Source organism: Mesoplodon bidens, assembly GCF_964165515.1.
Source record: "Mesoplodon bidens genome assembly, chromosome: 17".
Classification (NCBI taxonomy): Eukaryota; Metazoa; Chordata; class Mammalia; order Artiodactyla; family Ziphiidae; genus Mesoplodon; species Mesoplodon bidens.
The window spans coordinates 23329343-23343733 of record NC_138174.1 but is presented as its reverse complement, the minus strand read 5'-3'; the positions used below and the strand labels follow the sequence as shown (position 1 = coordinate 23343733).

Sequence of the window (14391 nt, the reverse complement as noted above, 5' to 3'; positions counted from 1 at the left end):
TTTCAAGCATAGACAACTGACTTTTCCTTGCTCCAACAGAAAAAGGATACTTAAGCCAGCCGGAGGAGTTCTCATACAATGGAATATTATTCAGCCTCCAAACGGAATGGAATTCTGACACATGCTGCCACATGGATGAACCTTGACGACACTTAGCTAAGTGAAGTAAGTGAGACAGAAGGACAAATACTGTATGGTTCCACACGTATGAGAGACCTAGAATAGGCAAATTCAAAGAGACGGAAAGCAGAAGAGAGGTTGCCAGGGGTTGAAGGAGGGGGCATAGGGAGGTATTGTTTAATGGGTACCATAACATTCGTTGGGGATGATGATGAAAAAGTTATAAATATGGTGGTGACTGGTTATGTACTATTGTGAATGTACTTCATGCCCCTGAATTATACAATTACGAATGGTTAAAAGATAAATATTATGTTATACATATTTTTCCACACAAAAATTTTTTTTCAAAAAGGCAAGAACGCTGCCGAGGTCTTACAACTGAGGGAAAGAAAGTTCTGGCCTCTGTTACTGGACCTAATATCTCAATATGTTCTGATTCAACAAATTCAGAAAATTCCTGTGTGGGCTTTTCTTTCATGCATTGGGTTCATTCAGTCCATAAGTACTTAAAAGTCATGGTATGTCGTGTCAGTCTGAGGGACTAGAGGGATGAGTAAGGGAGGTCTCCAGCCTGCAGGACGTGGGAGAGACAGCTGCATTCATCAATGGTTAACATACAGCATTAGGGCTGCAGTAGAAATATACTGAAGTAGTAGTGGGAACACAGGAGAGGAGATTCCTGAGGGGATCAGGGCTTCATAGAAGAGTTAATAATTGACCTGGGTTTGAACTTTAAGAAGGAATTGGGTTGCTTTTTGTATTTCAGTAGCATGTAGTACATTATCACTCACATTGTGTGTCTTGGAATCTTGGATCTAAAATATTTGCAGCGTTTTCAAATACTTTGTAATTTTTCCTTTTGTGTCTAAGCAAACTGGTGGTCTCTGGAGGCAGGAAAACATCTTGGTTCCTTCTCTGTCCTGCTTTCTAAATATTTATAAGTAAAACCACTCTGAGAAATAATTCAAAGTAAACGAGACATGCTTGGATCCCTCAAAGAACTTGTGGTCTAACGGGGAGATGAAGCAAAGACAGCTGGGCAGTAAATGCCTTAAGAAATAGTCAATGTGGGATGGCCGTGCAGAGGCTGGAGAAATAACTTCTGGGGAATGGAGAAAAGCTTCACGGCTGAGGAGGGTCTTTGTGTTTTCCTCTTAAGGCTGTGTCAAATTTTGACAACTAGATGTGCATAAGGTCTTTTCCTTCACATAGAAAGATATGAGCAAAAGCAGAGAGGCAAAAAATGTTAGCCCTACTCAGGGGAGCAGTGAAAAAGCAAGCCAGAGAGCCCTGTTGGGGCCAGGTTACAAGGATTTCCAAACTTTCAATGCTCTGCTGCTTCTTAGAATCCAAGAACACTGAATTGTTATTGGGTAGATTTAGGAGAGAAAGGCCGGAGTTTCCCCACTTGTATGCACGTGCAGGGGATGGTGGAGAATAAAGGAGAGTAAAATCGGTGATCCAAAGGTACTGCATGGGCATCGGGCTCACAGGAGGAGTGGGGTAGACTGAACTAGAAGCATGATGTAGTGAAGAGAAGAACATGTGTTGGAGTCATTGGGTCCTGGTTTCAAATCCCATATTCAGAATTTTCTAACTGTGCAAATTGGGCTGAATTGTTAGAACTCCTGAGCCTCATTCTCCTTGTGTGACCAATGAGGACAATAATACTATCCTTGTATAGGGTTATCCCGATGATTAGGGAGGATGGGGTGACAGACATATGTAGACAGCCCTCAAAGGTACCACTGTTAGTTCCTTCCCCAGGTGATCTCTAAAGTCCCATCTGAAACCAGAATGTGGGTGAAATAATTTAGAAGGTTTTTTTTCCTGCAAAAATAAGTTATTTGCACAATTGAAGAAGTTAGAAAGTGGTGTCTTTTTGTCAGATCTAAAATAAGGTTGCACCAACTCTTCCTAATCAGAGCTCTAAGCTAGGTTTACCCTGTGCGGTGTATCCTTCGGCTAAAGTGACTACAGGCAATACTTGGAAGTATGAATGCACATTTGAAAACATCTACCAGACTTTCAATTTGCAGATAGTCTAGATTGTGGTACCTTCCCTTGTGTCCCTACTTTATAACTGCCACTTCACAGGATTCGTTTTTTCTAATTATTTTTCAGGTGAACCTCTTAGGTCTTCTATTTTACAGTAACGTTATCTGTAAATGAGGTCGTCTCCTTTCCGACTGTTGTATCCTTATTTGTGTCTGCTGACTTTTTTTGAAGTCTTAAAATGTTCTCATGTTTTATTTGATATTTTTTTTCTGGTTTTTTTTTTTAAACAAATCGGCACTGTGTACAAAGAGTTCAAGTGGCCAGTAAAACTATTGCTTTAAAATTGCTGGCTTTACGTAACAGAGGTACAGTTTGAATTCACATCAGAGCTTTCCAAAATGGCAATGGTACAAGCATCTGACTTTCTCTAGTATCCAAAACCTGTTCTGGCTTTCCTTTGGCTAAGGAATAGAAAACTAGACAGCCTTCTAAAGCTGCCACAATTTCCTAAAATGCTTTGATAAAAGTTGGCATGCTTCACTTCTCTTGCTTACCCTGATAACGCTGGACTGAACAGAAAATGAAGAAACTTCAGTCAGTAGTAACGTAAGCAGTAGCTAGCTCGCTCTGGATAAATGTGTCGGGATGAGGGTGGTAGTGGGCATTAACAGGTGGTAACGGGAAGGCCTCAAGTATTTCAACATTTACTATGACATTGATATTTAGTTTGAATCCCCTAGCTCTGTTGTCACATCTTACCTGTTACGTGGCTCACATCACATAGACACTTCCGGGAAAATGTCTTTTCCCCATTGAACTGTGAGCTCACTGCGGGTGGGAGGGGGTGGGTCCTTTCTTACTCAGCTCCGTATTCATGGGTTTAGCACTGAGCCTGAACATAACATATGTGTAGATATTTAAGGGAGGCATGAATAAGAACCTCAATTTATCAGGGCTCAATAAAAAGAGCCTGAGGACAATAATGTCCAATAGGGAATTATGAATCTCTTTTCAGAATTTCAAAGAACATTCACTGTTCAGCTGTTTTTCTAAAAAAAAATGTGTCATTTAAAATTAATATCTTGAACACTTGTCTTTTTAAAATAATTTTTACGTAAGGAAGCAGGAAGGAGATACAATTTAAAGCCCTAGTCTACTTGTAATTAAAGAAGGGAAGCCCAAATTCTCTCTAAACTGTTGGTCCAAGTGTGAATTCTTTAATTCCTTTTCTAGCTTGTGTGTATTCCAGAAAACATACAAATAAGTAAATCCAGGAATTAATAATATTAATTGGCTACTTTGTTCCTCTGCATGAGGACACAAAACAATGGTAAAATTTATGTTGGATGTCATATCATCTTGGTATTTTCAAATACTATCTATCCTAATGCTGTATAATCTCCTTTTCTTAGTACTTTCCAGTTTATGATTTTTATATATTCCTGTTTGAAATAACGTTTTGTCTCAATGTCACTCATGCATTTATTTAATCATTTAAAAGTGATGGTCTGTGAGATGGGACTGAATAATGTGAAACATATTTCTTAAGGAAGAATGAAAATATTTCAAAGAACAATTTGCAAAACCAATATGGTAGAAGTCATATTTATTGAAAAAAATTAATATCTTTGCTATAAAATTTGTAACAGGAATATGTACTGAATGTTTATTTTGATGCAGAAACCTGAATTTTATACCAAGTACAAGACAGTAGCACTAGTTTTTCTTTTATTTACATTTTATGAAAAGTGTTATGCAGTCCATGTTAAAAGAACTTATGATGGAGAATTGTTACATTAGAAAAATAATATTCTTGGTAAAGCATTCTCAAGGAGTCCAATCACATCTTCTGCCTCTTCAATAAGGCAGAAGTCCCTAGAACAGCATATAACTTAATTTACAAAATACAGTAACTGTTCAGACACATATTCAAGTTTTCTTTTGGTATGATATTTTTTCCTCACTGTAAAATTACTTTTTTTCTCTCTCTCTCGCTCTCTCTTTTTTTTTTTTTTTACTAAAACAGAAAGACTTTCAGGAAAATGTCATTGAATGATTTCAGCTATAGATTACATATACAACAACTCTGTAGCCTAGCAAGAACCATTGCCACACCATCATTAACTTTAAATATTTTACTTGGTGAGCTATTCTCAAATGTAGCATATTTTAAGGTTTTGCCATCATGACTGTGCAATCGTTGGTTTTCATAGCAAACAGATCTGTCACAGTATGAATCTTTGTTTGTTTTAGGGAACTGGTACACAATTATATTTCCACTCACAAGAGAACGCCACAGATGTAACTAAAGTCAGGCTCTGATGGCTCCATAAAGGTCCTGCGCTGGACCAGCCCCAAACCTCCTGGGCTCACACTGTACAGCCCTGGCTGGGTTCAGGCAGTTTCATATCCAGAGACTTTGCTGCTCTTCACAGTTAGGTAGTTTTAATTCCTTCAAAGGCACACAACTTCCACCTTTTTTCCAGCGTTGCTCCCACGCCTGTGAATTCCTGTTTAAACATGCGTGGCAACCTCATCAAAAGCATTTCGATTTCGTTTGCAGATATCTGTTTGTTAGAAAGGAAGAAAAATCACTTTTGGGGAACAAGGAGGCAGGGGGTTGAGTGAGGACATGCTTTCCCAATGAGACAAACAAGTAGTTTCCTACTAGGCTGTAAAGTAACGTTCTTATAAAAGGAGCACAAGTTAAAGGGCTGAATGTGATTAGCTTCATCATCTCCTGGGCAGCTGGTGGGAGGGGGGCATGAGACAAGTGGGTGCAAAGTTTCAGGTTCACCCTTCGTATGGATGGCTACCTTACTGACAGCACTGTGCCTGAACAGCCCTCCCTAGATAAAAAAAGAGATGGGGTGGGATTTAAGATGGCTCAGAGCAAACTGATCACCACTTGGGGAAAGCTACCACTCCCCTGATACAAAGGGCAGCACTTTTATCTAACTTGGTGAGGGCCAGAGGGCATGTCGGTGGATTTCTTGCCACCCTAACTTTCTCTTAACTTTCACAGGGACCAGAAGACCATAAAGGTTTAGGAATAAAAATGAACCACAGCACCCACAGCAATAAAAGTCTCAAGGTCCATCCAGTCATAAAACCCAGGTAGGTTTTTAAAATGCAGTTTTTTTTTTCTTCTCCCAACTTTTATTACATATATTTTTATATCAGTAATTCATCTTTTCTTAAATAAAGAACAAAACAACCACAACCCTTTTACTCTAATGCATCCATTGCTCTTTTTTTTTTCTTCTGTGTTTGAATCCTAATCCATGCATATATATATAGGGATCTCAAATAGCAAGTTGACTGAGATCCTGGAAATGGAGGTCTGAGATTTCTGTTTAAATTCCATATCATACTATTGTTATGATCCAAATGACCCTACCAAGATAGTTTTTCTAAGTAAGTCTCAACAAGTGGGGATGACAACATTTAGTAAGGATGTGTGAAGACTACTGGCTTAGCACAGATTTGGGCACAGAGAAATGTTCAGTGAATAAGACCTCATTATTTTTCTTGGTACAATCACTGTATGGATATCATTTTACAGTCTATACTTTACTTTCCATTTAACAATTAAGAGAGACCAGGGACTTCCCTGGTGGTCCAGTGGTTAAGACTCTGCACTTCCGATGCAGGGGGTGTGGGTTCGACCCCTGGTCAGGGAACAAGGATCCCACACACACGCCATGTGGCAAAAAAACCCAAAACAACCAATTAAGAGAGACCAAACAAACAACTGATACCACAGAAATACAAAAAACTGTAATAAAAGAATACTATGAACAATTATATACCAACAAATTGGATAACCTAGAAGAAATGGACAAGTTTCTAGAAACATACAACCCACCAAAACTGAATCAAGAAGAAATAGATATTTCGAACAGACTGATCACTAGAAATGAAATAGAGTCCGTAATTAAAAAAGAAAAAAAAAAGCCTCCCTGCAAACAAAAGTCCAGGACCAGATGGCTTCACTGGGCAATTCTACCAAACATACAAAGAAGAACTTATACTCATCTTTCTCAAACTCTTCCATAAGATTGAAGAAGGAATACTCCTGAAGTCATTCTATGAAGCCACCATCACCCTGATACCAAAACCAGACAAAGACAATATAAAAAAAGAAAATTACAGGCCAATATCTTTGATGAATATAGATGCAAAAAGTCTCAACAAAATACCAGCAAACTGGGTCAGAAGACCAGATGGATGGCAAGGTGAGAAGGACTTATCTTGCCATGGCTGGCTTTGAAGACAGAGGTAGGCAGCCATGATTCAAGGACACATACAGCTTCTAGGAGCTGGACAAGGACTCCTGCCAGTGTTGCTGAGGCATCCTGCATCGCTCAGAATCCCAGTGGTTACCCAGTTGGTGCTGAAGGAAGTTCTGTTATGGATGCACAATTAGACTTCCTTATTACTACTGTGAAGGGGTGCTGTTGAGCCTGTTGATATGGCACTGGTTTGTAAAAAAAAAATCTATCAATCAGTAATTAAGAATATGTACATCATGAAGATGGCAGAATAGAAGGACCTTGAGCTCACCTCCTAACATGAGCACACCAAAATCACAACTAACTGCTGAACAACCATTGATAAAAAAGACTGGAACCTACCAAAAAAGATATTCTAATCCAAAGACATAAAGAAGAAACTCAGCGAGATGGTAGAAGGGGCACACTTGCGAAATAATCAAATCCCATATCCCCTGGGTGGGCGACCCACAAACCGGAGAACAATTATATTGCAGAAGTTCTCCCACAGGAGTGAGAGTTCTGAGCTCCATGTCAGACTCCCCAGCCTGGGGGTCTGGCATTGGGAGGAGGACTGCCCAGAGCATTTGGCTTTGAAGGCCAGTGGGGCTTGAGTGCAGGAGCTCCACAGGACCAGAGGAAACAGAGACTCCATTCTTGGAGGGCCCGCACGATTTCTTGTGTGCACCAAGACCCAGGGCAAAAGCCGTGACTCCATAGGAGCCTGGGTCAGACCTACCTGCTGGTCTTGGAGGGTCTCCTGGGGAGGCAGGGGGCAGCTGTGGCTCACTGTGGGGACAAGGACACTGGTGGAAGAGGTACTGGGGAATATTCATTGGCGTGAGCTCTCCTGGAGGCTGCCATTTTGGCACTAAGACCTGGCCCCAAGCGCCTGTAGGCTTCAGTGCTGGGACGCCTCAGGTGAAATGACCAACATGGCGGGAACAGAGCCCCACCTGTCAGTGGACAGGCTGCCTAAAGGCTTCCTGATCCCACAGCCACCTCTAGACATGCCCCTTGACATGGCCCTGCCCAGCAGAGGGCCAAGACCCAGTCCCACCCACCACCAGTGGGCAAGCATCAGCCCTTCCCACCAGGAAGGCTGCACAAGCCTCTAGGCCAGCCCCACCCACCAGGGGGCAGACATTAGAAGCAAGAGAACTAGGATCCAGCAGCATGCGGAACCAAGACAGCAAACGCAGATCAGAACCTACCCTGGGACCAGCTGGTCCCCTGGCCCTTCGGTGACAAGAAGGGAGTGTATTGCTGGGACACATAGGACATCCCCTACAGAGGGCCACTTCTCCAAGGTTAAGAAACATAACTAACCTTCCACATACATAAACATACAAATAGAAATTTAGACAAAATGAGATGGCAGAGGGATATGTTTCAGATGAAGGAACAACATAAAACCCCAGAAGAACAACTAAGTGACATGGAGATAGGCAATCTACCCGAGAAAGAATTCAGAGTAATGATTGCAAGGATGAGCCAAGAACTCAGGAAAAGCATGGATGCACAGAGCGAGAAGTTACGAGTTTTTAATAAAGAGTTAGAAAATGTAAAGAGCAACCAAACAGAGTTGAAGAATACAATAACTGAAATGAAAAACACTAGAAGGAATCAATAGCAGAATAAATGAAACAGAAGAATGGATAAGTGAGCTGGAAGACACAGTGGTGGAAATAACTGCCACAGAGAAGAATAAAGAAAAAATAATGAAAAGAAGTGAGGACAGTTTAAGAGACCTCTGGGACAACATTCGCATTATAGGGGTCCCAGAAGGAGAAGAGAGAGAGAAGGGGCCTGAGAAGATATTTGAAGCGATAAAAGCTGAAAACTTCCCTAACATGGGGAAGGAAACAGTCACCTAAGTCCAGGAAGAGAGTCTCAGGCATGCCAAGAAACAGTAATCAAATTGACAAAAATTAAAGACAAAGAAAAAATATTAAATTGACAAGAGAAAAGCAACAAATAACATACAAAGGAATCCCCATAAGGTTATCAGCTGATTTTTCAGCAGAAATGTTACAGGCCAGAAGGGAGTGGCACAATAGAATTAATGTGATGAAAGGGAAAAACCTACAACCAAGAATACTCTACCCAGCAAGGCTCTCATTCAGATTTGACAAAGGAATCCAAAGCTTTACAGTCAAGCAAACTCTAGAAGAACTTAGCACCACCAAAGCAGCTTTACAAGAAATGCTAAAGGAACTTCTCCAGGTGGAAAGAAAAATGCCACAACTAGAAACAAGAAAATTCAAAATGGGAAAGCTCACTGGTAATGGCAAACATACAGTAAAGGTAGGAAATCATCTACACACAAATATATCTAAGCCAGTAATCATGAGGAGAGTACAAATGCAGGATATCTGAAACACATTTGGAATTAAGAGATCAGTGACTTAGAACAATTATGTACATATATATAGACTACTATATCAAAACCTCATGGTAACTGCAAACAAAAAAAAATCTATAGTAGATACACACACACAAAAGAAAAAGGAGTCCAAACACAACACTAAAGACAGTCATCAAATCACAAGAGAACAAAAGAAGAAAGGAAGAAAAAAGACCTACAAAACCAAATCCAAAACAATTAACAAAATGGCAATAAGAACATACATGTTGATAACTACCGTATGTAAATGAATTAAATGTCCCAACCAAAAGACACAGACTGGCTGAATGAATACAAAAACAAGATCTGTTTATGAGCTGTCTACAAGAGATCCACTTCTCAGACCTAGAGACACATGCAGACTGAAAGTGAGGGGAGGGAAAAAAGGTATTCCCAAATGGAAATCAAAAGAAAGCTGGAGCAGCAATACTCACAGAAGACAAAATAGAGTTTAAAATAAATACTGTTACAAGAAACAAAGAAGGACACTACACAGGGATCAAGGGATCAATCCAAGAAGAAGATATAACAATTGTAAATATATATGCACCCAACATAGGAGCACCTCAATATATAAGGCAAATACTAACAGCCATAAAAGGAGAAATCAACAGTAACAGTGAGGGACTTTTCATCAATCGACAGATCATCCAGACAGAAAGTCAATAAGGAAATACAGGCCTTAAATGACACATTAGACCTGATGGACTTAATTGATATTTATAGAGGATTCCATCCAAAAGCATCAGAATACACTTTCTTTTCAAGTGCACATGGAACATTCTCCAGGATTGATTACATGTTGGGCCACAAAGCAAGCCTCAGTAAATTTAAGAAAAACTGAAATCATATCAAGCATCTTTTCCAAGCACAGCACTATGAGATTAGAAATCAACTACATGAAAAAAACATAAACACGTGGAGGCTAAACAAGATACTACTAAATAACTAATGGATCACTGAAGAAATCAAAGAGGAAATTAAAAAAATACATAGAGATAAGTGAAAGCAAAAACATTACATTCTAAACCCTATGGGACACAGGAAAAAGAATTTTAAGAGGGAAGTTTATAGTGATACAAGCTTATCTCAGGGAACAACAACAAAAAAATCTCAAATAAACAACCTAACCTTACACCTAAAGCAACTAGAGAAGGAGGAACAAACAAAACCCAAAGTTAGTAGAAGGAAAGAAATCATAAAGAACAGAGCAGAAATAGAGACTACGAAAACAGTAGAAAAGATCAATGAAACTAAAAGCTGGTTCTTTGAAAAGATAAACAAAATTGATAAACTTTTAGCCAGACTCACCAAGAAAAAAAGAAGGCCCAAATCAATAAAATTAAAAATGAAAAAGGAGAAGTTACAACCAACACCACAGAGATACAGAGGATGAGACTAGTACGAGCAACTATACACCAATAAAATGGACAACCTAGAAGAAATAAACAAATTCTGAGGAAGGTACAATCTCCCAAGACTGAACCAGGAAGAAATGGAAAATTTGAACAGACCAATTACCAGTACTGAAATTGAATCAGTGATTAAAAGACTCCCAACAAACAGAAGTCCAGTGCCAGATGGCTTTGCAGGCAAATTCTACCAAACGTTTAGAGAAGACTTAACACCTATCCTTCTGAAACTATTCCAAAGAATTGTAGAGGAAGGAACACTCCCAAACTCCATCTATGAGGCCACCATCACCGTGATACCAAAATCAGACAAAAATACCACAAAAAAAGGAAACTACAGGCTAGTATCACTGATGAACATAGACGCAAAAATCCTCAACAAAATACTAGGAAACTAGGGGCAACTTAACCGGGAGAACGCACGGCGTGCCTAGGCTGGTGCAACGTCCTGCCGGACTCTGCCGCCGCAGGCTCACCCCGCATCCTCACCCATCCGTCCCCCCAGCCTGAGTGAGCCAGAGCCCCCGAAGCAGCTGCTCCTTTAACCCCATCCTGTCTGAGTGAAGAACAGATGCCCTCAGGCGACCTACGTGCAGAGGCGGGGCTAAATCCAAAGCTGAGCAGCGGGAGCTGTGCGAACAAAGAAGAGAAAGGGAAATCTCTCCTAGCAGCCTCAGGAGCAGCGGATTAAGTCTCCACAATCAACTTGATGTACCCTGCATCTGTGGAATACCTGAATAGACAACAAATCATCCCAAATTGAGGAGGTGGACTTTGAGAGCAAGATTTATTATTTTTTCCTCTTTTTGTGAGTGTGTATGTGTATGCTTCTGTGTGAGCTTTTGTCTGTGTAGCTTGGCTTTCACCATTTGTCCTAGGGTTCTATCCATCCATTTTTTTGTTTTTTTTTCTTAAAAAATTTTTTTTCTTAATTATTTTTCATTTTAATAACTTTATTTTATCTTACTTTATTTTATTTTATCCCCTTCCTTCCTCCCTTCCTCCCTCCCTCCCTCTCTCTCTTTCTCTCTTTCACTCTTTCTCTCTTTCTCTCTTTCTTTCTTCCTTTCTTTCCACATTTTCTCCCTTTTATTCTGAGCTGCGTGGATGAAAGGCACTTGGTGGTGCAGCCAGGAGTCAGTGCTGTGTGCCTCTGATGTGGGAGAGCCAACTTCAGGACACTGGTCCACAAGACACCTCCCAGCTCCACATAATGTCAAATGGCGAAAATCTCCCAGAGATCTCCATCTCAACACCAGCACCCAGCTTCACTCAACGACCAACAAGCTACAGTGCTGGACACCCTATGCCAAACAACTAGCAAGACAGGAACATAACCCCACCCATTAGCAGAGACGCTGCCTAAAATCATAATAAGGCCACAGACACCCCAAAACACACCACCAGACATGGACCTGCCCACCAGAAAGACAAGATCCAGCATCATCCACCAGAACACAGGCACTAGTCCCCTCCACCAGTAAGCCTACACAACCCACTGAACCAACTTTAGCCACTGGAGACAGACACCAAAAACAACGGGAACTACGAACCTGCAGCCTGCAAAAAGGAGACCCCAAACACAGTAAGATAAGCAAAATGAGAAGACAGAAAAACACACAGCAGATGAAGGAGCAAGATAAAAGCCCACCAGACCTAACAAATGAAGAGGAAATAGGTAGTCTACCTGAAAAAGAATTCAGAATAATGATAGTAAAGATGATCCAAAATCATAGAAATAAAATAGAGAAAATGCAAGAAACAGTTAACAAGGACCTAGAAGAACTAAAGATGAAACAAGCAATGATGAACAACACAGTAAGTGAAATTAAAAATACTCTAGATGGGATCAATAGCAGAATAACTGAGGCAGAACAGATAAGTGACCTGGAAGATAAAATAGTGGAAATAACTACTGCAGAGCAGAATAAAGATAAAAGAATGAAGAGAACTGAGGACAGTCTCAGAGACCTCTGGGACAACATTTAAACGCACCAACATTCGAATTACAGGGGTTCCAGAAGAAGAAGAGAAAAAGAAAGGGACTGAGAAAATATTTGAAGGGATTATAGTTGAAAACTTCCCTAATGTGGGAAAGGAAATAGTTAATCAAATCTAGGAAACACAGACAGTCCCATACAGGATAAATACAAGGAGAAACACGCCAAGACACATATTAATCAAACTGTCAAAAATTAAATACAAAGAAAACATATTAAAAGCAGCAAATGAAAAACAACAAATAACACACAAGTGAATCCCCATAAGGTTAACAGGTGATCTTTCAGCAGAAACTCTGCAAGCCAGAAGGGACTGGCAGGACATATTTAAAGTGATGAAGGAGAAAAACCTACAACCAAGATTACTCTCCCAGCAAGGATCTCATTCAGATTTGATGGAGAAATTAAAACGTTTACAGACAAGTAAAAGCTGAGAGAGTTCAGCACCACCAAACCAGCTTTACAGCAAATGCTAAAGGAACTTCTCTAGGCAAGAAACACAAGAGAAGGAAAAGACCTACAATAACAAACCCAAAACAATTAAGAAAATGGGAATATGAACATACATATCGATAATTAATTACCTTAAATGTAAATGGACTAAATGCTCCCACCAAAAGACACAGACTGGCTGAATAGATACAAAAACAAGACCCATATATAGGCTGTCTACAAGAGACCCACTTCAGACCTAGAGACACATACAGACTGAAAGTAAGGGGATGGAAAAAGATACCCCATGCAAATGGAAACCAAAAGAAAGCTGGAGTAGCAATTCTCATATCAGACAAAATAGACTATAAAATAAAAACTATTAGAAGAGACAAAGAAGGACACCACATGATGATCAAGGGATCGATCCAAGAAGAAAATATAACAATTGTAAATATTTATGCACCCAACATAGGAGCACCTCAATACATAAGGCAAATACCAACAGCCATAAAAGGGAAAATTGACAGTAACACATTCATAGTAGGGGACTTTAACACCCAACTTTCACCAATGCACAGATCATCCAAAATGAAAATAAATAAGGAAACACAAGCTTTAAATGATACATTAAACAAGATGGACTTAATTGATGTTTATAGGACATTCCATCCAAAAACAACAGAATACACATTTTTCTCAAGTGCTCATGGAACATTCTCCAGGATTGATCATATCTTGGGTCACAAATCAAGCCTTGGTAAATTTAAGAAAACTGAAATTGTATCAAGTATCTTTTCCGACCACAATGTTATGAGACTAGATATCAATTACAGGAAAAGATCTGTAAAAAATACAAACATATGGAAGCTAAACAATACACTACTTAATAACAAACTGATCACTGAAGAAATCAAAGAGGAAATCAAAAAATACCTAGAAACAAATGACAATGGAGACACGACAACCCAAAACCTATGGGAGGCAGCAAAAGCAGTTCTAAGAGGGAAGTTTATAGCAATAGAATCCTACCTTAAGAAACAGGAAACATCTCGAATAAACAACCTAACCTTGCACCTAAAGCAATTAGAGAAAGAAGAACAAAAAAACCCCAAAGTTAGCAGAAGGAAAGAAATCATAAAGATCAGATCAGAAATAAATGAAAAAGAAATGAAGGAAACAATAGCAAAGATCAATAAAACTAAAAACTGGTTCCTTGAGAAGATAAACAAAATTGATAAACCATTGGCCAGACTCTTCAAGAAAAAAAGGGAGAAGACTCAAATCAATAGAATTAGAAATGAAAAAGGAGAAGAACTGACACTGCAGAAATACAAAAGATCATGAGAGATTACTACAAGCAACTCTATGCCAATAAAATGGACAACCTGGAAGAAATGGACAAACTCTTAGAAATGCACAACCTGCCAAGACTGAATCAGGAAGAAATAGAAAATATGAATAGACCAATCACAAGCACTGAAATTGAAACTGTGATTAAAAATCTTCCAACAAACAAAAGCCCAGGACCAGATGGCTTCACAGGAGATTTCTATCAAACATTTAGAGAAGAGCTAATACCTTTCCTTCTCAAACTCTTCCAAAATATAGCAGAGCAAGGAACACTCCCAAACTCATTATCTGAGGCCACCATCACCCTGATACCAAAACCAGACAAGGATGTCACAAAGAAAGAAAACTACAGGCCAATATCACTGATGAACATAGATGCAAAAATCCTTAAC

The 14391-nt window shown here is 39.6% G+C and overlaps 1 protein-coding gene across 7 annotated transcripts in view; it reads right to left on the bottom strand.

Moving 5' to 3' along the window:
- Positions 1-3726: 3726 nt before the first annotated feature.
- Positions 3727-14391, bottom strand: part of ENOX1 (ecto-NOX disulfide-thiol exchanger 1) — a 332135-nt gene continuing 321470 nt past the window's right edge. For 6 of the 7 annotated variants that reach the window (XM_081214789.1, XM_081214791.1, XM_081214790.1 and 3 more), the window contains one exon: positions 3728-4688. In XM_081214789.1, the coding sequence (XP_081070915.1) occupies positions 4557-4688 (132 nt within the window). In that variant the 3' untranslated portion in view covers positions 3728-4556. Of the gene's footprint in view, positions 4689-14391 lie in introns of all 7 variants that reach the window. The other variant, XM_081214793.1, reaches the window with a different exon arrangement.